This window comes from Dermochelys coriacea, chromosome 5 (genome assembly GCF_009764565.3).
Source record: "Dermochelys coriacea isolate rDerCor1 chromosome 5, rDerCor1.pri.v4, whole genome shotgun sequence".
NCBI classification, from domain to species: Eukaryota; Metazoa; Chordata; order Testudines; family Dermochelyidae; genus Dermochelys; species Dermochelys coriacea.
This window is the reverse complement of record NC_050072.1, coordinates 117,078,413-117,100,567: the sequence shown is the minus strand read 5'-3', so window position 1 is coordinate 117,100,567 and position 22,155 is coordinate 117,078,413. Positions and strand designations below refer to the sequence as shown.

The 22,155-nt window shown below is 43.0% G+C and overlaps 2 protein-coding genes and 1 long non-coding RNA gene across 7 annotated transcripts in view; 2 read left to right on the top strand and 1 right to left on the bottom strand.

Moving 5' to 3' along the window:
- The window catches only part of PLAA (phospholipase A2 activating protein), a 28,458-nt gene extending 21,070 nt beyond the window's left edge, over positions 1-7,388 (top strand). For 3 of the 4 annotated variants that reach the window (XM_038401996.2, XM_038401995.2, XM_043515113.1), the window contains 2 exons: positions 143-307; positions 6,621-7,388. In XM_038401996.2, coding sequence (XP_038257924.1) covers positions 143-307; positions 6,621-7,186 — 731 coding nt within the window. In that variant the 3' untranslated portion in view covers positions 7,187-7,388. Of the gene's footprint in view, positions 1-142; positions 308-1,842; positions 1,998-6,620 lie in introns of those variants that run through there. The other variant, XM_043515114.1, reaches the window with a different exon arrangement.
- Positions 7,389-11,949: 4,561 nt separating this feature from the next.
- LOC122460363 lies at positions 11,950-13,850 on the bottom strand. Its single transcript, XR_006281624.1, has 2 exons — positions 13,127-13,850; positions 11,950-12,989 (listed from the first exon to the last, which is right to left on the bottom strand). It is a non-coding gene; the product is annotated as an uncharacterized LOC122460363 (long non-coding RNA).
- A 20-nt stretch (positions 13,851-13,870) lies between these two features.
- CAAP1 (caspase activity and apoptosis inhibitor 1) overlaps positions 13,871-22,155 on the top strand; it is a 28,603-nt gene continuing 20,318 nt past the window's right edge. The window contains exons 1-4 of one of the 2 annotated variants that reach the window (XM_038402121.2): positions 13,871-14,255; positions 15,930-16,130; positions 18,593-18,677; positions 20,531-20,609. In XM_038402121.2, coding sequence (XP_038258049.1) covers positions 14,124-14,255; positions 15,930-16,130; positions 18,593-18,677; positions 20,531-20,609 — 497 coding nt within the window. In that variant the 5' untranslated portion in view covers positions 13,871-14,123. Of the gene's footprint in view, positions 14,256-14,638; positions 15,111-15,929; positions 16,131-18,592; positions 18,678-20,530; positions 20,610-22,155 lie in introns of those variants that run through there. The other variant, XM_038402123.2, reaches the window with a different exon arrangement.

The window sequence follows — 22,155 nt, the reverse complement described above, 5'->3', positions numbered from 1 at the left end:
TACAGAAGAAAAGTTGTGAAAATAGCGGGGGCTCAATGTTTCTAAAATGCTTTGAGATTCTCTGGAAAGTGCTTTGTAAGTATTTCAGGTGGTGAAAATCTGGTGGCACAGACTAACCTTTTGGGGTTTTTTGATTGCACAGGCAAACTAAAGGAACTTAATGGAAGCACACCTGAAGACCAAAAGCTAACTGAAGATGATTTGATACTCCTAGAAAAGTTACTCTTTGTAACATGTAATACCTCTGCAGAAACTCCAACAGCACAACAACTTCAAACTTTGTGGAAAGCAATTAACTGGCCAGAAGGTATGAAATAAACACATTATATGGATGGGCAGGAGATAATTGGGAAGCTCCTCTTCATCTATCCCTTCCTTTGAGTTGTACCTCCACAATGTATCTGTTCCTTCCAAATATTCATCCATAGTTATTTGAGGAAGGGAAGTAATTAATTTTGTATTATGGTGCCTTAGATTTTTCCATGATTGTTTCACTTAAAAGCATGTCGTTCTGCCATTGTTTAAACCCAGATGTTCAAAAGCTACTCTGTAAACCTCCAAAACTTCACTGAATGCATTCTCTCAGGAGCTCATTGGACTAAGCTGAAACTGGCCCAACTGGAAGCGATTAGGTGTACCAGTACTTAAGTTTTGAAGTATTTCAGTTGTATTCTGCCTACAGCTGGGAAATCATAGAAGATTAAGATTGGAAGAGACCTCAGGAGGTCATCTAGTCCAACCCCCTGCTCCAAACAGGACCAACCCCAACTAAATCATCCCAGACAGGGCTTTGTCAAACTGGGCCTTAAAAATCTCTAAGGATGGAGATTCCACCTCCCTAGGTAACCCATTCCAGTGCTTCACCACCCTCCTAGTGAAATACTTTTTCCTAATATCCAACCTAGGTCTCCCTCACTGCAACTTGAGACCATTGCTCCTTGTTCTGTCTTCTGCCATCACTGAGAACAGCTCCATCCTCTCTGGAACCCCCCTTTAGGTAGTTAAAAGCTGCTGTCTAATCCTCCCTCACTCTTCTCTTCTGCAGACTAAATAAGCCCAGTTCCCTCAGCCTCTCCTCATAAGTCATATGCCCCAGCCACCTAATCATTTTCATTGCCCTCCGCTGGACTCTCTTCAATTTGGCCACATACTTTCTGTGGTTGGGGGATGGGGGGGCAAAACTGGACTCAATACTCCAGATGTGGCCTCACCAGTGCCGAATAGAAGGGAATAATCACTTCCCTCGATCTGCTGGCAATGCTCCTACTAAGGCAGCCCTATATGCCGTTAGCCTTGGCAACAAGGATACACTGTTTACTCATATCCAGCTTCTTGTCCACTGTAATCCCCAGGTCCTTTTCTGCAGAACTGCCGCTTAGCCAGTTGGGCCCCAGCCTGTAGCGGTGCATGGGATTCTTCCATCATAAGTGCAGGACTCTGCACTTGTCCGTGTTGAACCTCATCAGATTTCTTTTGCCCAGTCCTCCAATTTGTCTAGGTCACTCTGGACCCTATCCCTACCCTCCAGCGTATCTACGTCTCCCCAAGTTTAGTGTCATCAGCGAACTTGCTGAAGGTGCAATCCATCCCATCATCCAGATTATTAATGAAGATGTTGAACAAAACCGGACCCAGGTCCGACCCTTGGGGCACTCTGCTTGATACTGGCTGCCAACTAGACATCAAGCCGTTGAGCCCAACGATCTAGCCAGTGTTCCATCCACCTTAGTCCATTCATCCAATCCATACTTTAACTTGCTGCAAGAATACTGTGGGAGACTGTATCAAAAGCTTTACTAAAATCAAGGTATATCACATCCGCTGCTTTTCCCATATCCACAGAGCCAGTTATCTCATCATTGAAGGCAATCAGGTTGGTCAGGGATGACTTGCCCTTGGTGAATCCATGTTGACTGTTCCTGATCACCTTCCTCTCCTCCAAGTGCTTCAAAATGGATTCCTTGAGGACCAACTCCATGATTTTTCTGGAGACTGAGGTGAGGCTGTAGTTTCCCCAGATTCTCCTTCCCTTTTTTAAAGATGGGCACTATATTTGCCTTTTTCCAATTGTCTGGGACCTCCCCTGATCGCCACGAGTTTTCAAAGATAATGGCCAATGGCTCTGCAATCACATCATCCAACTCCCTCAGCACCCTTGGATGCATTGCATCCGGCCCCATAGACTTGTGCATGTCCAGCTTTTCTAAATAGTCCTTAACCTGTTCTTTCACCACTGCTGCACTGGGAAGTAGGTGAGCAGCGCTCAGTTTGGGAGCTGACCTTGTCTGAAGACCAAGGCAGGAAACATTGAGTACTTCAGCTTTTTCCACGTCCTCTGTCGCTAGGTTGCCTCCCCCATTCAGTAAAGGTCCCACGCTTTCCCTGATCACCTTCTTGTTGCTAGTATGCCTGTAGAAACCCTTCTTGTTACCCTTCACATCCCTTGCTAGCTGCAACTCCAATTGTGCTTTGGCCTTCCTGATTACACCTCTGCATGCTCGAGCAATATTTTTATACTTCTCCCTAATCATCTGTCAAGTTTCCACTTCTTGTAAGCTTCCTTTTTGTATTGAAGCTCACAGAAAACTTTTCTGTTAAACCAGGCTGGTCACCCGCCATATTTGCTATTCTGTCTGCACATTGGGATCATTTATTCCTCAATAAGGCTTCTTTAAAATACAGCCAGCTGTCCTGGATTCCTTTTCCCCGTCATATTGGCCTCCCAGGGGATCCTGCCCATCATTTCCCTGAGGGAGTCAGTCTGCTTTTCTGAAGTCCAGGGTCAATATTCTGCTCTCCTTTCTTTCTTTCTTTCTTTTGTCAGGATCCTGAAGTCAGCCATCTTATGGTCACTGCTGCCCAGGTTGCCACCCACTTGTACTTCTACCAATTCTTCCCTGTTTCTGAGCAGCAGATCAAGAGGAGCACGGGCCCTAGTTGGTTCCTCCAGCACTTGCCCCAGGAAGTTGTCCCCAACACTCTCCAAAAACTTCCTGAATTGTCTGTGTACTGCTGTATTGCTTTCCCAGCAGATGTCAGGGTGATTGAAGTCCTCAGGAGAACCAGGGCCTGTGATCTGGAAACTTCTGTTAGTTGTCCGAAGAAAGCCTCATCTAGCTCATCCTCCTGGTCTGGTGGTTTGTAGCAGACACCCACCATGACATCACCCTTGTTGCTCTCACCTCTAAACTTAACCCAGAGACTCTCAACAGGCTTTTCTCCAGTTTCATACTGGAGCACTGAGCAATCATACTGCTCTTTTACATACAGTGCAATTCCTCCACCTTTTCTCCCCTGCCTGTCTTTCCTGAACAATTTATACCTATCCATGACAGTGCTCCAGTCATGTGAGTTACCTCGCCAACTCTGTTATTCCAATCACATCATAGTTCCTTGACTGTGCCAGAACTTCCAATTCTTCCTGCTTGTTTCCCAGGCTTCTTGCGTTCATGTACCAGCACATAGGATAACTAGCCGATTGCCCTACTTTCTCCGTGTGAATCAGGAAGCCTTCCCTGTTTCACCCTCCTCCTTGTGTTTCCTCCCGGTATCCCATTTACCTCAGGGATTAGGTCTCCATCCCCTGGCGAACCTAGTTTAAAGCCCTCCTCACTAGATTAGCAAGTCTGCCTGCAAAGATGGTCTTCCCTCTCTTTGTTAGGTGGATCCCATCTCTTCCTAGCAATCCTTCCTGGAACAACATTCCACGGTCAAAGAATCCAAAGCCCTCTTTCTGACACCATCTGCGTAACCACGCATTTACTTCCACAATATGATGGTCCCTACCTGGGCCTTGTCCTTCAACAGGGAGAATAAACAAGAACATGACTTGCACCTCAAACTCCTTTATCCTTCTTCCTAGAGCCACATAGTCTGCCGTGACCCGCTCAAGGTCATTCTTGGCAGTATCATTGACACCCGCGTGGAGAAGTAGTAAAGGGTAGTGGTCCAAGGACTAGATCAGTCTTGGCAGACGCTCCGTCACATCCTTCTAGCTGGATTGAATTGGATGGATTCAGTCTAGGATTGAATTCTAGCTCTGGGCAAGCAGCACACTTCTTGAGTTTCCTGGTCTGGACGGAAGATGGATAACTCCATTCCCCCTTAGGAGGGAGTCCCCGACCACACCATCCATCTCCTCCTCTTGGGAATGGTGCTCATGAACCCCACCCCCCCATCCTTAGGACAATGCAACCCATGCTTTCCGGTCGATGGGGTCTCCTGATCCCTTCCCTTAGATGACTCTTCCAAACCATTCTCTGCAGTAGTATCTGTGCAGAGAGCCTGAAAACGGTTGGTTTCTTCTATCTGCATTGGAGGTACATGGGTTCTCCTCTTTCTTCTTCTGGAGGTCACATGCTGCCAATTTTCTTCCATGTTCTGCGTTTCCCTCTGATTCTTCAGCATGCTATGCCTGCAGTACCAAACGCTCACTTCTATCCAAAAAGTCTTCATTTTCTCTGATGCAACGCAGGGTTGATACTTGGGTCTCTAGTCCTTTAATCTTCTCTTCCAATATGGAGACCAGCTTGCACTTGTACAGAAGTTGTTTCTATCCTCTGGGAGAAAGACAAACATGGCAAATCCTGTGCAGGTCACAACAGCTGGTCGCTCACTATCCATATTGTCTTCCTTCTAAGAGCCTCTTCAGATGTTGTATTTACTGCTCACAGAAGCCTGAAAGGCAAAAGCTCTGTGGGAAATCTTCCCAGGCAAATTGCCTGTTTGCTTCTCCTCCGTTCGCAGCTCATTTGGTTCACAATTCTCTGCCTTTTTTTTTTTTTTTTTTTTTTATATAAGGCTGCTCAAAGCAGTTGCCCAGGTTCAAAGCCATCCCTCCAATCAAGCACTCAAGGCCTACCTGGAACAAAGGATTCGCAATTCACACTTTTCAAACAAACAACCACACGGTCAAACAGTTCCTGCAACTAGCACCAGCCAAACAAATGGTCACAGCAGACAGACCCTCGGATATTCACCACACCAACTCACAACACAGCCCTCCTAACACAGCACTCAACATAGCGGATGGATGGTGGCTCTTTAGTCAGGTTGAGATTTATAGTCTGTGTAAATCAATTGGGTGCACTGTGTATGCTGAACTCAGAGGAAACTGAATTTTAAAATTAACCTTGTATCAGACTAATGCTAACGTGATGTTTTAAGTAGAAAACTAACTTTTTTTTAAACAAATCACATTTAAGAGATTTAATATGGATTTTTGTACATTAGATAAAAAGTTGTGAAACATAGCAGTGAACCATACTACGATCTCCCACATCTCTGTAGACCAGTGCTGACACCTACGTGTTTTTAGTGCTTTTACGGGTGTACAGTCTCTTCATTCCAAAGAGCCTGAATGCCTGTAAAAACAGCTGCATGTGAAGAGGAGGACCAGGTGCAGCTGATGGTAAAAAAGCCCTGCTACTAAAAAGGAAAAACAGGATCCATCAGTCGGACTGGAGCTGTCAGCCACCAAAGAGGGAAGAATGTCCATAGGAAGATGGAATTGGGCAGCATATCCAGGAAATAAACTGCCTGGACTTCTTAGTACCTTAGACATCTTGTTCAGGGAAGCGGGGGTGCAGGGGAGTGTGTCTGGGGGAGTGGAGGAGATTTGGGGGCAGGAAAGCATGTATAGGAGAGGAAAAGGAACAGAATAGATGGTTTGGGGAAATTAAAATGGAGATCAGTAGTTGACAGCACAATTAAAGGGACTGTGCCAACTTAAAAATCAAATTTCTGCCTGAAATTTTTCACCAATCGTTACAAATAACACCCAAGATTATCCTTACAGCCTACAAGGGTGGAAAAAAGTTGTATATTAGTATATAACCTGTTTCAGTATTGTCAGTTTCCCTTGTTCAATGTCTGCTGTTTTTGTTTTTTGTTTTCAAGTGGTTCTATAGCCACAGATATTTGTATGTGAGCTAGGAGGCAGGTGTAGTACCTGAAACTATTCATATTTTAAGTTTACTTTAGAAATACAGACTAGGATTCAAGTTGATGGCATCCTTTCCATTTTTTTTTTTTTTTTTCAAATTGGATAAAACACGTACTGTGGGCAGTTGAAAATACACTAAATATTTTCCTTTTCCATGTAAACAGTTTCTGTCGTGGTCACAAAGACAGTTATGAGATCTGGCATGGGAGGTTGCCCATGATATGCTTGCTATTTAGATGTGGGCTACATTGGAAAAAAGTTGACAACACCTGTGAAACAGCTGTGTTACATGTGAAGTATCTGTCTTCTCAGTGTTGTCAGACTGAATTCTTTGGACATGATAGTTTACTAGTGTCTTGGAAGCACTGTGACTGTCTCTGAAGTTAATACCCATGGCAGTAAAGTTTCTCTGGTAGACATCTGAAACTTTTTGTACAATTGGGGCTGTGTACACAATTTTCGTTTTGATATGAATTTCTGAATATTTGAGTACTTGTGGATTAGGCAGTTGTGGTCTATCTAAATCTTAATTGTTCTCTGTATGTTCCTTTGTATAGTAGTACTCCTTTCAAAAGCAGGAGTAAAGATCTGCACATATAAGGAAAGCTCTCCAGAGTTCTTACACAGATATTGCATTGTTTGTAATGCATTAAAATATTTTTCTTGTCTCTCTTAGATATTGTCTTTCCAGCATTAGACATTCTTCGATTGTCTATCAGGCATCCCAGCGTGAATGAGAATTTCTGCAGTGAAAAGGATAGCATACGATTCAGCAGCCATCTCCTAAAATTTCTGAGCCGTAACGGAAAACAGGCAAATCAGTTACTGGCACTTAGAACTCTTTGCAATTGTTTTGTCAGCCAGGCAGGCCAGAGGCTCATGATGTCACAGAGGGACACAATAATGTCACATGCTATAGAACTGAAATTGGGCAGCAATAAGAACATTCACATCGCGCTGGCCACGTTGACGTTGAACTATGCTGTTTGGTTACACAAAGTTAATAACATTGAGGGAAAAGCTCAATGTTTGTCAGTAATCAGCACAGTCATAGAAGTTGTTCAAGACCTTGAAGCCATTTTTAGACTGCTTGTGGCTCTTGGGACACTAATCAGTGACGATACAAATGCTGTGCAATTAGCCAAGTCTCTAGGAGTTGACTCTCAAATTAAAAAATATGCCTCTGTATCAGAACCAGCTAAAGTAAGCCAATGCTGTAGGTTTGTCCTTAATCTGCTGTAACTTTTTTTAGCACTTGGGCACCTAGGAATACGTAGCGAAATAATGTTGGTGTGTGTTTTTTGTTTGTTTTTTGTTTTGTTTTTTCCTTTCATATTTTACATGACTGAATATAACTGAAAAAATACTGTGGGAGAATTTCAAATTTGATGAAGATCTAACTTGTCATGAGTGGAACAACCTAATAAAAACTTTTGCACTGATTTGTAAATTATGTTTTACTGTCTAGGATACATGAGACGCTGGTATGAACTATACTGTCTTGAGTGGTGAGCTCATTAAATCTGTCAGGCTAAACAGGGTCAAACCAGGTCTGTACTTGGAAGGAAAACATAGGAAGGGGAAAAAACAAGGAAACAAAGGAAGTTGTTGATTCATTATGTGTCAGTCTCTTTAGAATCAGCACTGAAAATAGTACTTCAGCATGATGCTGGGAAGCATTGTGCCTGTTGGTGGTGCTGTTTGCCAGCAGACACAAAACTAAGATTCTGATCGAATGTGACTGTTAAAGATTCAATGGTACTTGTAAAAGTTAGGATTCTGGCCAAGTTCAGACCTCAAGATTAACTTTAATAATTACATTCTACCTACTTAAATTTCCCTTGTAGTTTTCTTCACTTCCTTAAACTGTTGAATATGGTTTTGCTGTACATGGTTAAAAGCTGCAGCACATCAACCCCCGGTGAGGGAGGAAGCTCTTTTGGGCCAGGAAATGTCTTTTTAAGTGCCATTTGAGCTTACTCACTGAGTGATTTGGAGATAACGTGTATGTGGTCGCTTGTATGTTTGTGTAATAGTTTGATGCTACAAAGGCTTACCTCTTTATTTTGTGCTCAGGAATAGCTCTATTGATTACTTATGCATAAAGTTCAGCAGTATGTCTTTCTAGGATCAGGGTCTAAGTTCATGAAGCTCTGTGGAATCCTTCAGAATGAAAGACTCTATTTTCATTATAAGAGTGCAATATAAAATAACAAATGATATAGCCAGACTTTAAGGTGGAATGATGCAATTAAAAATAAAAACGGCTGGGTAACTGGGCTCTGCTTCTTGTCCTGCCTTTACAGTGCTCTGTTCCAAGGACTGGGAAGCACTACTCATAAGGTCTGCAAAGCAGGCTCCTTGGCCACTTCAAATGCTACTTCCTTGTCCTGAAATTGAGCCGAAAATGTTGGGTCCTCAGCATTCTGCTGAATTTTTCAGATTCCTAAATGAGTTTAGAAGCCTAGCTCAAAATCTTCTACTGAAAATCTTTGCCCTAGCTCTTCCCTTCGTGTTTCATATGTCCTGGGTCAAAATCAGTGTGAGGCTGTCACAGAGGGGAGGGGTTGTCTAGGCATCAGAAAACTGTTATGGACAACAGATTAGCCCTTCACTGTTTCATTGCATAAAGGAAATTTGTCTTGAGCAATTGCCCTCAGGGCAGACTGGGAGCAAGAACAGCTTTCTTAACTTCTGAAGCGCCTTTGAAACCCCCAGTTTAAGTCTCAAATACCACTGAATTTCCATAGTAGTTGGTTGCCTCCCTCTGGCCCTTCTTGAAAATTGTAGCCTTAAGCTTTAAGCTCTTCAGGACAGCACGTAGCATAGTATTTGCAGAATTGGGTAGACAGAGAGGGACAAGGATTATAGAAACAGCCCTAGTGTCTGTTTTAGGTATTTTATATGGTTCCACATCATTTTCTAATTGCCATAGTCTTTAATGTCGTTATCCTAACAACAACACTAGGTATTAGGGCAGTGTTGTTATCCCTGTTTTACAGATGGGAAACTGAGGTACAGAGAAGAAAAATGACTTGTCCAAGCTCTCAGGAAGTCTGTAGTAGAGCATGAAAGTGAACCTGGGTCTCCTAAATCCTAGGCTAGTGCCCTAACCACTGGAACCTCTTCCTCTCCAGCAGCAGTGCTCCTAGGTGGTTTGGCTCAATCAGCAGTGAGTTGCTAGCTGACTTGATGTGAGACCTTAGGAAAGTCAGGTATGTAGCTGCCTATCTCCCATTGATTTCAGTAGGTGCTAGGTGCCTAAATACCTTTGACAATCTGGGCCCTAACCTCTGTCTCACTTTCTCTGTATGTAAAATAGGGATAATAGTATCCTCCTGATATCTTAAAGTGAAAAGGGCTTACGTAGAGCTAAGTGTTATGAGACAGTTGACTCTCATCTATGCCAGTCTTAACCAGATGGTGGATAAACCATTCAGTCATGCTGTTTAGGTTGAAAGAGACGGAAATCTAAACTTGGAGATAAACCTTGACGGGAACCTTGCAGTATTATTCCACAGAATCCCTTTTCATAATAGAATAATTGTACAGGTGCTATCTCTTCTATAAACAATTTGGTAAGGCAATCTGTAAGGACCTCTGTTGTAAACATTTTGAGCAGTCTACTACGTATTGGCTCCAACTGCATTGAGCCTCATTAAATGTTGTCACCAGTCATCTCATCAACTCAGGCACTGACTCAGTCAATACAGCTTCTTCCTATATATTGTTGCATCCTATGAGTAAGGATAAGATTGTCACTGATTCCTTGACTTTATCTGACTTCTTTGGCTTCAGCTGTCAGCAGCTGAAGCTGGGGCTGGAGGCAGGACTATGTGCCCCTGCCCAGCAGCTGGCATTGGAACCCGGACCCTGAGCTTCTTTGCCCTGCAGCTAGGCCTGGAGCCAGGCTGCGTGCCCCTGCCCTGGGGCCATGCACCCCTCCTTGGCTACACCCAGGGCTGTGCACCTGTGGCTGGGATTGGAGCTGGGTCTGTGTGCCCCTGCCCCACAGCCAGCTCCGGAGCCTGGCCTGTGCACCTCTCCCCTGCTGTGGCTGGTGGAGCCAGGACTGTGCTCCCCCCTTCCCCTCCCTCCACAATAGTACTGGGGCTCAGCCTGTCAGTTCCCCCCGCAATGCAACACCAGCTGTCATTTCTCCCGCCTATGTAGCCCTGCCCCCTGGTTATTTTTAGAAAAGTCAATAGACAGGACATGAGCTTCTGTGAATTTTTGTTTGTTGCCTATGACCTGTTGACTTTTACTAAAAATAACCATGACAAAATCTTAACTGAGTTTTTCTCTCTCTCTCTCTCTCTCTCTCAAATAAAAAAAAAAAAAACAACCTAACCACCATACTAACTCAAAATCTAAATGAAGTCAGTGGTGGAAGTTTCCCATTAATTCTACAAGGACTTGGTTATTTATTAAACATTATGAAAACACTCAGCAACAAGATGGTATGTAGATTTCTAGCAGCCCTACATTTCCAGGGCAACAAAAATGATTAAGAGAACATAAGATTCTGTAAGAGGACAGATTACAAAGACTGGGACTATTCAGCTTGGAAAAGATGACTGAGGGTGGATATGATGGGTCTATAAAATGACTGGTGTGGATAAAGTGAATAGCAGAGTTTTGTTTACCCCTTCACATAGAATCAGGAGTTATCTAATGAAATTAATAGACAGCAGCTTTAAAGCAAACAAAAGGAGGTACTTCTTCACACAGTACACAGTCAACCTGTGAAACTTCTTGTCAGGGGATGTTGTGAAGGCCAAAACTAACCCGATTTTAAAAAAGAACTAGATAAGTTTATGGAGGAGGTCCATCAGTGGTTATTAGTAGGGCCATACCAAATTCATGGCTATGAAAAACATGTCACGGACTGTGAAATCTGGTCTTTCGTTTGCTTTTACCCTCTACTACACAGTTTTCACTGGAGGAGACCAGCGTATCTCAAATTGGGGATCCTGACCCAAAAGGGAGTTGTAGGGAGAGGGAGATCGTGGTATTGCCACCTTTACTTCTGCACTGCCTTTAGAGTTGGGCACTCAGAGAGCAAAGGCTGTTAGCCGGGCACCCAGCTCTGAAAGCAGCATCCTGCCAGCAGCAGTGCAGAAGTAAGGGTGGCAATACCATACTATGCTACACTTATTTCTGTGCTGCTGCCTTCAGAGCTGGGCGGCCAGAGTGGCAGCTGCTGACTGAGGGCCCAGCTCTGCAGGCAGCAGCACAGAAGTAAGGGTGCCAAATACCATACCATGCCATCCTTACTTCTGCACTGTTGCTAGCAGCGTTCTGCCTTGAGTAGGCTCCCGGCCAGCAGCTGCCGCTCTCCAGTTGCCCAGCTCTGAAGGCAGTGCCGCTGCTAGCAGCAGTGTAGAGGTAAGGATAGCAGTATCGCAACCCCCACCCCACAATAACCTTGTGACCCCCCCAACTTCTTTTTGGGTCAGGACAATTACAACACTGTGAAATTTCAGATTTAAATAGCTAAAATCATTAAATTTCACAGTTATAGGATTTTAAAAATAAATTGACCAAAATGGACCATGAATTTGGTAGGGCCCTAGTTATTAGCCATGATGGTCAGAAATGCAAGGAACCCCATGCTCTGGGTGTCCCTAAGCCTCTGACTGCCAGATGTTGGAATTGGATGACAGGATGGTTCTCTTGACAGATGCCCTGTTCTGTTCATTCCCTTTGAAACATCTGGCACTGGCCACTGTCAAAAGACAGGATGTTGTGCTGGATGGAACATTGATCTGACCCAGTATGGCCATTTTGTAGAATTTAGAATCTGTGCAGTTTTGATATGTGTTCTATTGAATTTATACATTCATGCGTTGGGGGGGAGAGTATTTCTAATTTTTCTGGTTGCAAAAATAATAATAAAATGTGTACCAATTGAAATAAAAGCAGTGAACTGCTTTCGTTTTGATTGAGCATTAACTCTGAAACCTAATTAGACTCATTAGAAATTAATATAGGAGACCATCAAACTATTTTAACCATAAATTCCTTTATTAAATCCAAGGCCAAATGGTATTTTATACAATTGCTCTAAATATGCCTAACAGCCTAAAAATAAGCAGTCACTACATTCAACAACAAAGTATTCATAAGCACGCTATCAAGACGCTTACAAATAGGCCAGACCTAGGGAAAACCATCTAATTCTGGTGTGCCCATGATAAGGTAGGGTCTGACAAAGACCCCTCCACTTCTGAATATTTTATACCCTTTAACAAACAAATGATATCACTGCTAATTACTGACTTCAGCTAAAAACCAATTTGAGACAGGTCACTTTTAGTTCCACTTTTAAGTTAGATAAGATTTACAACCTCCTTTCTTCCCAGGTTTTTCCTCCCCTCCTTCTTGCTTACCAACCGTTTTTCCATTGTACCTTTGTTCACATAGGCTTTATTTTTAAGATAACACTGGTATTTGGGGTGGGAAGGTTTATACTGGCTCCTTTTAAGACGTACTCCTTTTATCTTATTTAAAACCATATGCAGTCACCCCTATTGGTCAGAGGGCTTCTTTTTAGAAACTTCCTCTTATCTTAGTTATTTTTTGAAGAAGACATCCTGTCTTTACTCATTATTTTCAAGGTCGTAGTCGTCCTTGCTAGTCAGGGCCTTCCTTTACCAAACTTAAGCTAAATTTAATTTAGTTAATTTCATATTTATCCTACATTAATCACAACCATTTACATGTCAATATTAACTATTTTCTTAATCATTAACATCCAGGTAATGTGCTTACTGCACCTGAAGTTTTTTTTTTTTTTTTTGAAGAGTGCTCCACAGAAAGAAAGAGAAGTTTTAAATATGCAAATAGTACATTCAATGATCAGATATCGGATTGTTGTTCCCCTCCCTCTCCTAACATTACCTATGCAGGCTACCTCAACGTGCTGCTTTGCCAGGAAAGTCATCCGATGAAGTGAGCTGTAGCTCACGCTCAAATAAATTTGTTAAGTCTGTAAGGTACCACAAGTACTCCTTTTCTTTTTGCGGATACAGACTAACAGAACCTTATCAGGTTTCAGAGTAGCAGCCGGGTTAGTCTGTATTCGCAAAAAGAAAAGGAGTACTTGTGGCACCTTAGAGACTAACAAATTTATTAGAGCATAAGCGTTCGTGAGCTACAGCTCGCTTCATCGGATGCAACCTTATCAGGCACCCTAGGTGATTATTCTGAAATTGTTCCAGTTTCCATATAATTGATTAAGGAACATTCTTCCACCCATCCATCTCTGCCCTTTGCAGTGCTTCCCCTGCCCTTATGGCAACTCAAGTCTCTGGAGCACAATAAAGAAGCACCAAACAGTACAGTTGCAGAATATGACTTCATCTGCTATTTGTCAGGCTACAGCGTCAAGTGCATCTTCAATAAAAGAAGGTGGAAAGATGCCCGGTGAGGCAGCTGGAACTGCCTTATTAAAGGAAGGAAAATGCTGCTGGGGAACAAGCAGGCCTAGCGGTGGGACAGCCGGGAGGATATGGGAGCATGCACCCTACTGCTCTGACAAATCCCCGAGTCCCTCCCCCCACGCCATCCCTCCTGCTGCCAACAACTCTCCGAGCTTCCCTCCACTCTCCTTCCGCGGATGCTCGCTTCTACGCGGCCCTTGGGCCTGGGAGGGCTTCTCGATAGCCCCACTTCACTGCACGGTCCAGCGGGCTGGTGTCTCGTGCCTTGCTGTAATGGCCTTTTCTGCCCCACAGCAACCCGCACGTTCTCCCTCCGCTCACGCACGGCCCGTCTGCCCTAGTATAGACGGGGCCGGAACCCGCGCCACGGATGGCGGGCGGCGGGGAGGCTGCGGCAGGGGCGGGAGCGGGGGACACGCCGGGCCGCCTTGGCCCGGGTCCCCCGCGGCAGGCACGTCACGGGCGGGGCGCCTCCCAGCACCGGAAGTACTTGTAGCGGAAATCTCCCCGCCGCCACGCAGCGCCGGAAGTCCGCGTGCTCCGACGTCAGCACGCAGCCGCCGGCAGGCCGTGGTCGCGGGGAGGGAAGCCCCCCGCGGCGGCGGCGCGCGCGTTTGTGAGCGGTGTTCTGTCGCTGACTCCGCAGGGGGTGGAATGTGACCGTTGGTGGTGGGTGGGGGACGGGGGGCGCGCGCGCGCGCGCGCGCGGCTCCAACCGCCGTGAGGCCGGGCCGATGCCGGGCCGCAAATCCTCCAAGGAAAAGAAGCGGCGCCGCTCTCGTTCCAGCGGCCTAGAGGGGGGCTTGGGCGCGGGGAGCACAGAGGGGAAGCGGCGAAGTACCGAGTCCAGCTACAGCCTCTTGGAGGTACCGTCCCCCAGAGCGCCGGGGGCCCGGCTGGGCGAGCGGAAGCGGCAGGGCTCTCGACGGGGGGAGGCCGGGGCTGTGGTGCTGAGCGCTAGGCCCGGCTTTGAGCCGGGAGGGGCGCGGTAGCGCCTGGGCCGGTGCTCGGTCTGGTTCCTGGAGCCCGAGACCGGAAGGACCCGGTGGGCTCGACTCGTCCGACCCCCCCCCCCTCCCCTCCCCTCCCCCCGCCTGACACGGGCGGTGGGGGCTGCCCTGCCCAACTCCTGCGTGGGCTACAGCAGAGCGCCCATCCGGTTGGACATCGCCAGGGAAGCCGCCCCCCCCCCCCCGGCCTCTAACCCGCACGGGGTGAAAGCGTCCCCCGGCCGGGCCTCTGCTCAGTCCTGACCCACTGGCGCCAAGGGGAAACGGCCTGTCTCTTCCGTCTGAGGAAAGCAACTATTCCAGAGCTGGGCTTGGAATCCCCCCCCCGCCCCTGGATCTGCTCCTGCTTCCTCTGCGCTCCCCAGATTAGCCCCATAGCGAGGGTAGCGTTGCTCCCACTCCCTTTGGCGTGGCCGGACCTTGCCAGCTCCTCTTGGAGTGCTGGATTTGAAGCCGCTACACCAGTCCCTTCCCTTTAGCGCGCCTGCAGGCAGTTTCCCATTAGAGCCCCTGTGAAGCGCTGGCTTCAAAAAGAAACGGACACTTCCTGACTCGAAGTAAACTCCTGAGTGAAGCTCAGAAGCCCTTTTGCCCGCAACACGAAAATAGAAAGGAACAGACACAAATGTAGAGCAGAGCAAAGACAAACAAGATAGAAACCTAGTGAAGGAATAAAGTGCTGAAACTGCGTGGTGCTAGCCTGAAATATTGGTGAGCTGCATAACTTTGCCCATGGGAAATTAGGTGCGGGACAAGTTTTAGAGGGGACCAAAATTTGTATATTAGTGTCTACAGAATTGCTTTATAGGAAAGCGGTTTCATGCTTACTAGCTAATTTTTAATTTTTGATGGTCAGGGGGGCTACAGGAAAAGAAATTTCTAGGGGAGTCTCTAAGCCTTTACTGTACCCCATCCCCCTGCCCAATACATGTTCTTGTCATAACATTTACTCCACCCTTTCTTAAAAAAAAATTTGACCCTCAAAATCTTGTGCCCAAACTGTTGTGTTCCAACAAGACATTTGTCAGTAGTAGTAGTCTTACAAAGGTTAATTGCGATTAACTACGTAAGACATACCTGAGGAACATGTTTTTTTGTGCTTCCAAACATTTCTCCCCTTGCTTTCCATTAATTTCAGGGAATACAGCAGCCCAGTTATAGCCAAGTGGGCAAAGTTTTTGTTTCGTTTTTTCCAAATATATTATTCAGGCGAAATAGCTCTTTGCTTTATGATCTTTGACTGCTAGGATGAGTCAAAATAGCTGTCTCTTTGAGAGGGATATTAATGTTTGGCCTACATATTTGAAGAGCATTCATGTAACTTTCACAGTCTTACAATGTAAAGCACTTAAAGGTTCATAACATTCCAGAAATACAAGACGTTCATTTGTAATATTCTTTTAAACATTTTATAGTAAGAACCGTTTTGTTGAGGCAGACACCGTTGTAAAATCTTTCCTCTTTTCTTGACTTATTAAAGAGACAATTTCCATTTTATTTTTCCAAGTATTTAATATCTTTTAATTTTAGGAAATAAAATGTACTGTGCCATCTGCAGAAAAAGAGGAGTTAGCTGAAGAGCACAGCGACATAGAAGAAGGTGGACTAGACCTCAGTGTGTCACTAAAACCAGTTAGTTTCTACATTGCAGACAAAAAAGAAATGCTTCATCAGTGCTTCTGTGTCATAGGGGAGAAGAAACTGCAGAAAATGCTGCCTGACATTTTGAAGGTATTGAAATATACTTAACTCTTCAGTACATGCAGGGTTGAACAGCTCTGTTTGCCTCAGGTCAGTCCAATGGATTTCCAATATGTATATTACAGCACCCTACATACCTTTTGTGCAACAGTTGTATGAAATTTTAAATTTAATAATTTTCCACTATGGTACAGTCCTCCATTTTTATCTTTTTCACCCTTATTCAGAGTCTTCACAAAGATGAGACATGAAACCATGGTGAAACTTGTCATTTAAAGATCCTATGGCAATACTTTTAAGAGGGATGGGCATGTTAACCTCGATAAATTAAATTAATCAAATGCACTAATTTTGTTCTGTTCTGCTAAATTCCTCCTAGAATTCCAATTCGATGTGTATTTACTTCATGTCTTAAACTGTTGCATAGTATTTCTATGCATTGTTAAGAAATTGCTGTACTTTTAATTATTGAAATATTGATACCATGCTCATCACTGTGGTATATAGAAATGACAGCATTTCATAGTTGGGTTGAAGAGCTGCTTTGCATATAGACTTCTTAATATTGAGCTGACTGATTAATGAGACTTGATTTTTATATTTCTAAAACTGTTTAAATGTTTTCCTCTTTCTCTGTAATATGATATTAAACTCTTCTATGGTATGGAAGGAAAACAAACAGTAATGGAGCATAATATTGTCATAACTCAGCTGCTACAGTAAGACCTGACTCTTTAATTTATTATTAGAACATTCTGTAGAATGAGTTCCTGGTATATGTCATCTGCTTGAGCTCTGGGTTCCAGTCCTTTAGGTCACAAGTGAAAATGAATTTGGAATGTTATTCCTGTTTAAACTAAAGAAAACAAAAACATACAATTTGATAAGACTATCAGCTTCTGCTGAAGAAAACCCTAAAATTGAAATGTCTGTTATGTAGGGTTAGATTAGTCAAGTGATTGATAGTACGTTTCCTTTTAAAAAAACAACAGTATTATTCTGGGAGTATGCATCTTCTATTGTGACGTAAAAAGGTTAAAGGAACGCTTCTATTGTGATGTAAAAAGGTTAAAGGAACAGCTTTCCAGTCGGAGGCATTGAGCAAGATTAAAGTAACGAGTTTAAAACAAAAGGATAGACAGACACAAAAAAAGATACCTCATGTCATCCTTGTAGAGCTGTTTGTTGCCACAGGGAATGAAGTACAGTAACAAAACTAAAGTAGTACTTGTGGCACCTTAGAGACTAACAAATTTATTAGAGCATAAGCTTTCGTGAGCTACAGCTCACTTCATCGGATGCATTTGGTGGAAAAAACTAACACCAAGAAGTAACAAAACTGTGTGTAAGCCTGTGCTTCGCCTGCAGTTCTAATGATCTGTGATTGAAAATAATAAAGATTATTCCACAGGGACTTTTATCCTTTATGAGGAAATATGGTAGCTAGAATTCAGAAACACAAAAGAGCTAGAGATTCCATGCACTTCAGTAATATGGACTAAATGGTTCATTTAACTATCCATGAAGAGTGTTAAGTATGTTTTACCTATATCCTCTTCTTTTTAAATCACTTTTCAGATCCTTGCCATCCTGTCTTGCTTACGTAAAAACTTGATGCCTCTGGGTGGGTCACTGGCAACAGGAATTGAACCCAGGACCTCTAAGCATAAGACTTTACTGCCTGAGCTAGACGGTGCAGCTCTATTGGCTCTAATTTAAACTTCTTTGTGGTTCATCTACTAGTTAGGGACAGAGTATGTGGAATAAGCATGGTTTATGCTCATGGCTCATGTTACCAGCTTCTCCTCCATAATGACACACTAGCTTGCACTTTGTTCAGATGTCACAGCCACCATAGAATCTACAGGAGGATTAGGTAACAGACACTTAATCTTTATATTTTGTCAGTTTTTATTATTTTATTATTGTTAAATACCTAACCTTGAAAACAGACACACACACGCACACACACACACCCAAGCTGTCTTACTTCTCCTTTGTAGTTACATGATGGCTGTGACATCTCAGGAAGGTGCATCACAGCAAAAAAGGAGCTGCTGTCTGAGTTGGATGTTGAATGAACTGTACGAGAGGAACAAAACTGAGTGATTTACATAATATCTCTGCTAGTTTGGTTAATGAGAACATGTAGCAGATAGAGCTGAAATGGCTGGAATGTTCATGTTATATTTGCAGTTCTTCTTCCAAAGGTGGTTGTCCGGATCAGAGACGATAGAGAAGATCATCAAGGTCCCAGCAAGAATTCAAAAGTCCTTTGAGGTGGGATGAAGAGAGAAAGAGAATTGTGTTTTTCAGATTTGGTTCATCTGCCTCTCTCAATGATTTCAGATTCTTTCACTCTAAAGACAACAGTTGTTTAATTTTTGGTAGGCATGGAGGGTTGATTGTGGTTTGCATATATGCTTCTCCTCAGATATGTGGATTATGAATGTGGATTTTTTTGTTTTAATGTATTACCTCAATTTTCTTAGAATTGTTCCATGGAGGAAATCAAAAGGCTTTGCCTGGATCAGTTAGAACTTCTATCTGAGAAAAAACTCATGAAGATTCTTGAAGGTAAGAACTAGCTCTTTATTTTCTCTTATGGTAAATTCTACAGATTTTGATCTTTAATTGTACAACAATGCCCAGTTAAAGGAATCTACCTTTAAAGACAGGTCTTTTCTGTATATCAAACCACTGCATCCTCAGAAATTTCTTAAAATAAATAACTTGAAAGGAATAAACTTCTAGTATTGTAAAAAGTTAATTATCTGGCCAAATATATTTTTCTACATACTTAAACCAAAATATATGTAATAAGTCAATAGCTCTTAAGTTAATATCTGTTGATAGAAAAATGTTGTTATCCAATGTCATCTGCTGTGATATAGCTAGGGTTGCTCAAAAACATCGTCTAAATTATTTTTTGATGGAAAATAGGGTTTTTGACAAAACAAACTTTTTCATGCAAAGTGTCTTTCTATGGAAAACTGCTTTTTGTCAAAAAAAACCTCCCAAAAGTATAATGTTTCAACATTTTCGAATTGACATGTTTTTCTTTTGCGTTGATTTGACGTTAAACTGCCACCTCCTGAGCCCCTGCAATTTTCCTGTATGGACACAGTTTAAAGTTGAACTGATCAATACAAAATATTTAATTTTGATTTTTCTCAATAGAAATTTTTCAATTTTTCACCATGAAGTTTTGGGTTATCAAACTTTCAACAAAAAGTATAATTTTTCCATGGAAATTTTTTAAAAGAAAAACAGATTTTTTTTTTATTTTCATCTAAATTTTCTGTAGGAAGACATCCCTTTTTCTGACCAGCTCTCAATTATTGTTCTTCTAAAGTGAAATTCATGGTTGTTGTATAGAGTCATAAGGTTAGAATGAGAATCTTCTCTCAGCCCATAGCAAGGGGTAGTATGGTGCTGCTCCAGGAGCAGACCAGGAAGGGAATTGACTGTTAATAACCATACTTCTTTCCTTGGATCCCCATGTGCTACAGAGGGAAATAATTTGCTGCTGTTATGTATGAGTAGCAGATTCCATCCCCTGCTTTACCAGCTCAGCTGTGCTGGCTGAGGCATTGGGGTAGAGTCATAGTTTTACCTAATCCCCCACCCAATGCATGCAAGTGTGTAGCAGTCCAATGTAGGCTGTTCTGTCCCCTGCTGTGACTCGCGTATGCAGCGTGTGCTGGGAAGTAATGCGGAGTCATATTTTCTTGTACAAGCACTTGGGGCAAGCCACAGTTTAGTGTGGTGTTGTTGAGTTTTATATGAGTGTGTTGCATGACAGGCCCCAGGGTTGACGTATAGCTGCTCTGTGGCTGCATTCAAACCCATAAGCTGGAATAGTATCTGCAGCCTCTTTTGCACTCCCTGCTTGGCGACTCTCAGGTACTAGATCCGTGTATTCACAGATAATACCTAGCTTAGACCCAGTGGTACCTTCTCTAGTCTGTCTGCCAAATTCCCTTCAACACTGGCTTGTTTATTGCTAACTTTTCTTGCCAGTGTTGAGCTCCCCTTTGGTTGCAGGAGATGCAGAGGTCCACTGAGTGGGTGTTCCACCTATAATCCCTCTTGTGTAGCTCACTGTGGGGCTTATGTGATGCAGAGAGCCTTGAATTGATTCTTCGAGGCCTTTCATTGCCCTTTACCCTTAGTACAGTAACAAAGCTGGATTTTCATATATTTTAATGGATAATCAAAGGATAGTTCAAACTAGTCTCAGCTTGTGAGCAGCAGCAGTTTCAGATATTGCTTTTTCTTTTGGGTAAATGAAATTTTAGAACATCTCCTTCAATTTGAAAAAAACTACACCGTTGACTTCGGGTAAAATTAAGTTTTGCAAATAAGTCTAAGTAGGTAGGAAGCAACACTTGGCTATAATCTCATATGCTGAAATTTTATACATCCAGGTGAGACGGGTGCTGACTCTGATACTGATGAAGATGCAGACCGTGGTGGAGATAAGACCAGAGCTCAGTCAGTCAGTCAGTGAGTAAAAAATAAACAAACTTGAAAGAGGTTTTGCTTTCCTCTACTTTGGTTCACAGTAGACCAAAGGCCGCAATACCCCCTCAGACCCTTACTCAAATGGCTAATCCAGTTGAAGCCAATATGAGTGGTATTGTTAGGGTCCAACTCTACAAACCTGTACTAACGCTTTATCTGCATTGAAGACAATGTTGTATTGAAAATCTCTCCGAGACAGACCGTCACATTGTTAGCCCCATCACTTTCCATTAAATAATTTCCTTTCAATAAATCAGTCCTACCAAAACCAAGCCGTTGTTTTAATAAAAAGAAAGTTTACCCATAGTGTGACACTAAACCAGTATATACCTTACTGGATGATGATCATCATGTGCCAAAATACTATGTAATTGCCAATTAACTGAGAAATTAACTACACAGAGATCTTGCAAGGGAATTGCATGAGCACTTAGGCCCTGATTCTGCAATCTCATCAACACAGATGGACCCTTGAACCCATGTACCGCCCTACTGTGGCACTGCCCAGACATCAAAGTCCACCTGCACTAATCTAATTGTAGAATCAGGGCTAAAGAGAATCATTTAGACTAGAAATACCTTTCATCCTTTTTGCAGACGTTTATATGAGGCTCCTTATCAGACTACTTAGTGTTTGTTGTAAGAGTGTAGTGGATTTTTTTTGTGTGCTACTTTGCATATTTAAGATGCCACTATAAAGAATTCTGATTTAGGGGAATATTTTTATCTATGCCTGTGTTGCAGTTAACATTAATACCCAATAGTACTTGTGTGCAAAAATAAAACCAGGAAAATATATCATTTTCATCTTATACGAATCTTGAAGCCCTTTACAGACTGTGAGCCTGATCCTGTGAGGTGCTGATCACCCTTTGTGATGTGCTGAATGCCTCCTACTTTTATGGGAGTCAGTGAGCTAAGCACTTTGTAGTATCAGGTCCTAGGTATGTCAAGCAGTCTCCACTGGAAATATAGCTAAAAGCCAGTGAAATGTTCATTAGGGTGACGAGAGGATCCTGTTGGCCAAGGATCCTGAGGCATTATCCTAAGGGGAGATGTGGAGGGACCCCTGTTTTTAAGGTTTGAGCTAATAGACTGAGTTCTGTACACTTCACTATCTCAGAAAGATAAGGGCTGAATCAGTTCTGTCAAGATTCAGGATTGTAGTTCTATAGCTCAAAGGTGTTTCAAAACTAGTGTTTGAAGCAGGTAGTCATGACTTCCAGTCAAAATAAATTGAATAAAAATGGTATTTACATGCAAATAAAATAGTTAGTGACTTTAGGGGGGAAAAAAACTAAGAGGAAAATTGTGTTGTCACTTAGGGAATAAAACAGTAAAAATAAAAATGTAAAGGGGGGAAAAATGTTTTGTATTATTTTTAACTAGTATTTATCTGAAGGGATTGCAAAATCCTTTTGCTCGTAGAGCATAGGAAGCTTTCTCAGGGGAATACGATTAACCTCCACAGAATCTAAACTTCAAATTTAAAAGGAAGGGATTTTTCAGCCTTTATGGTTGTGAAGAT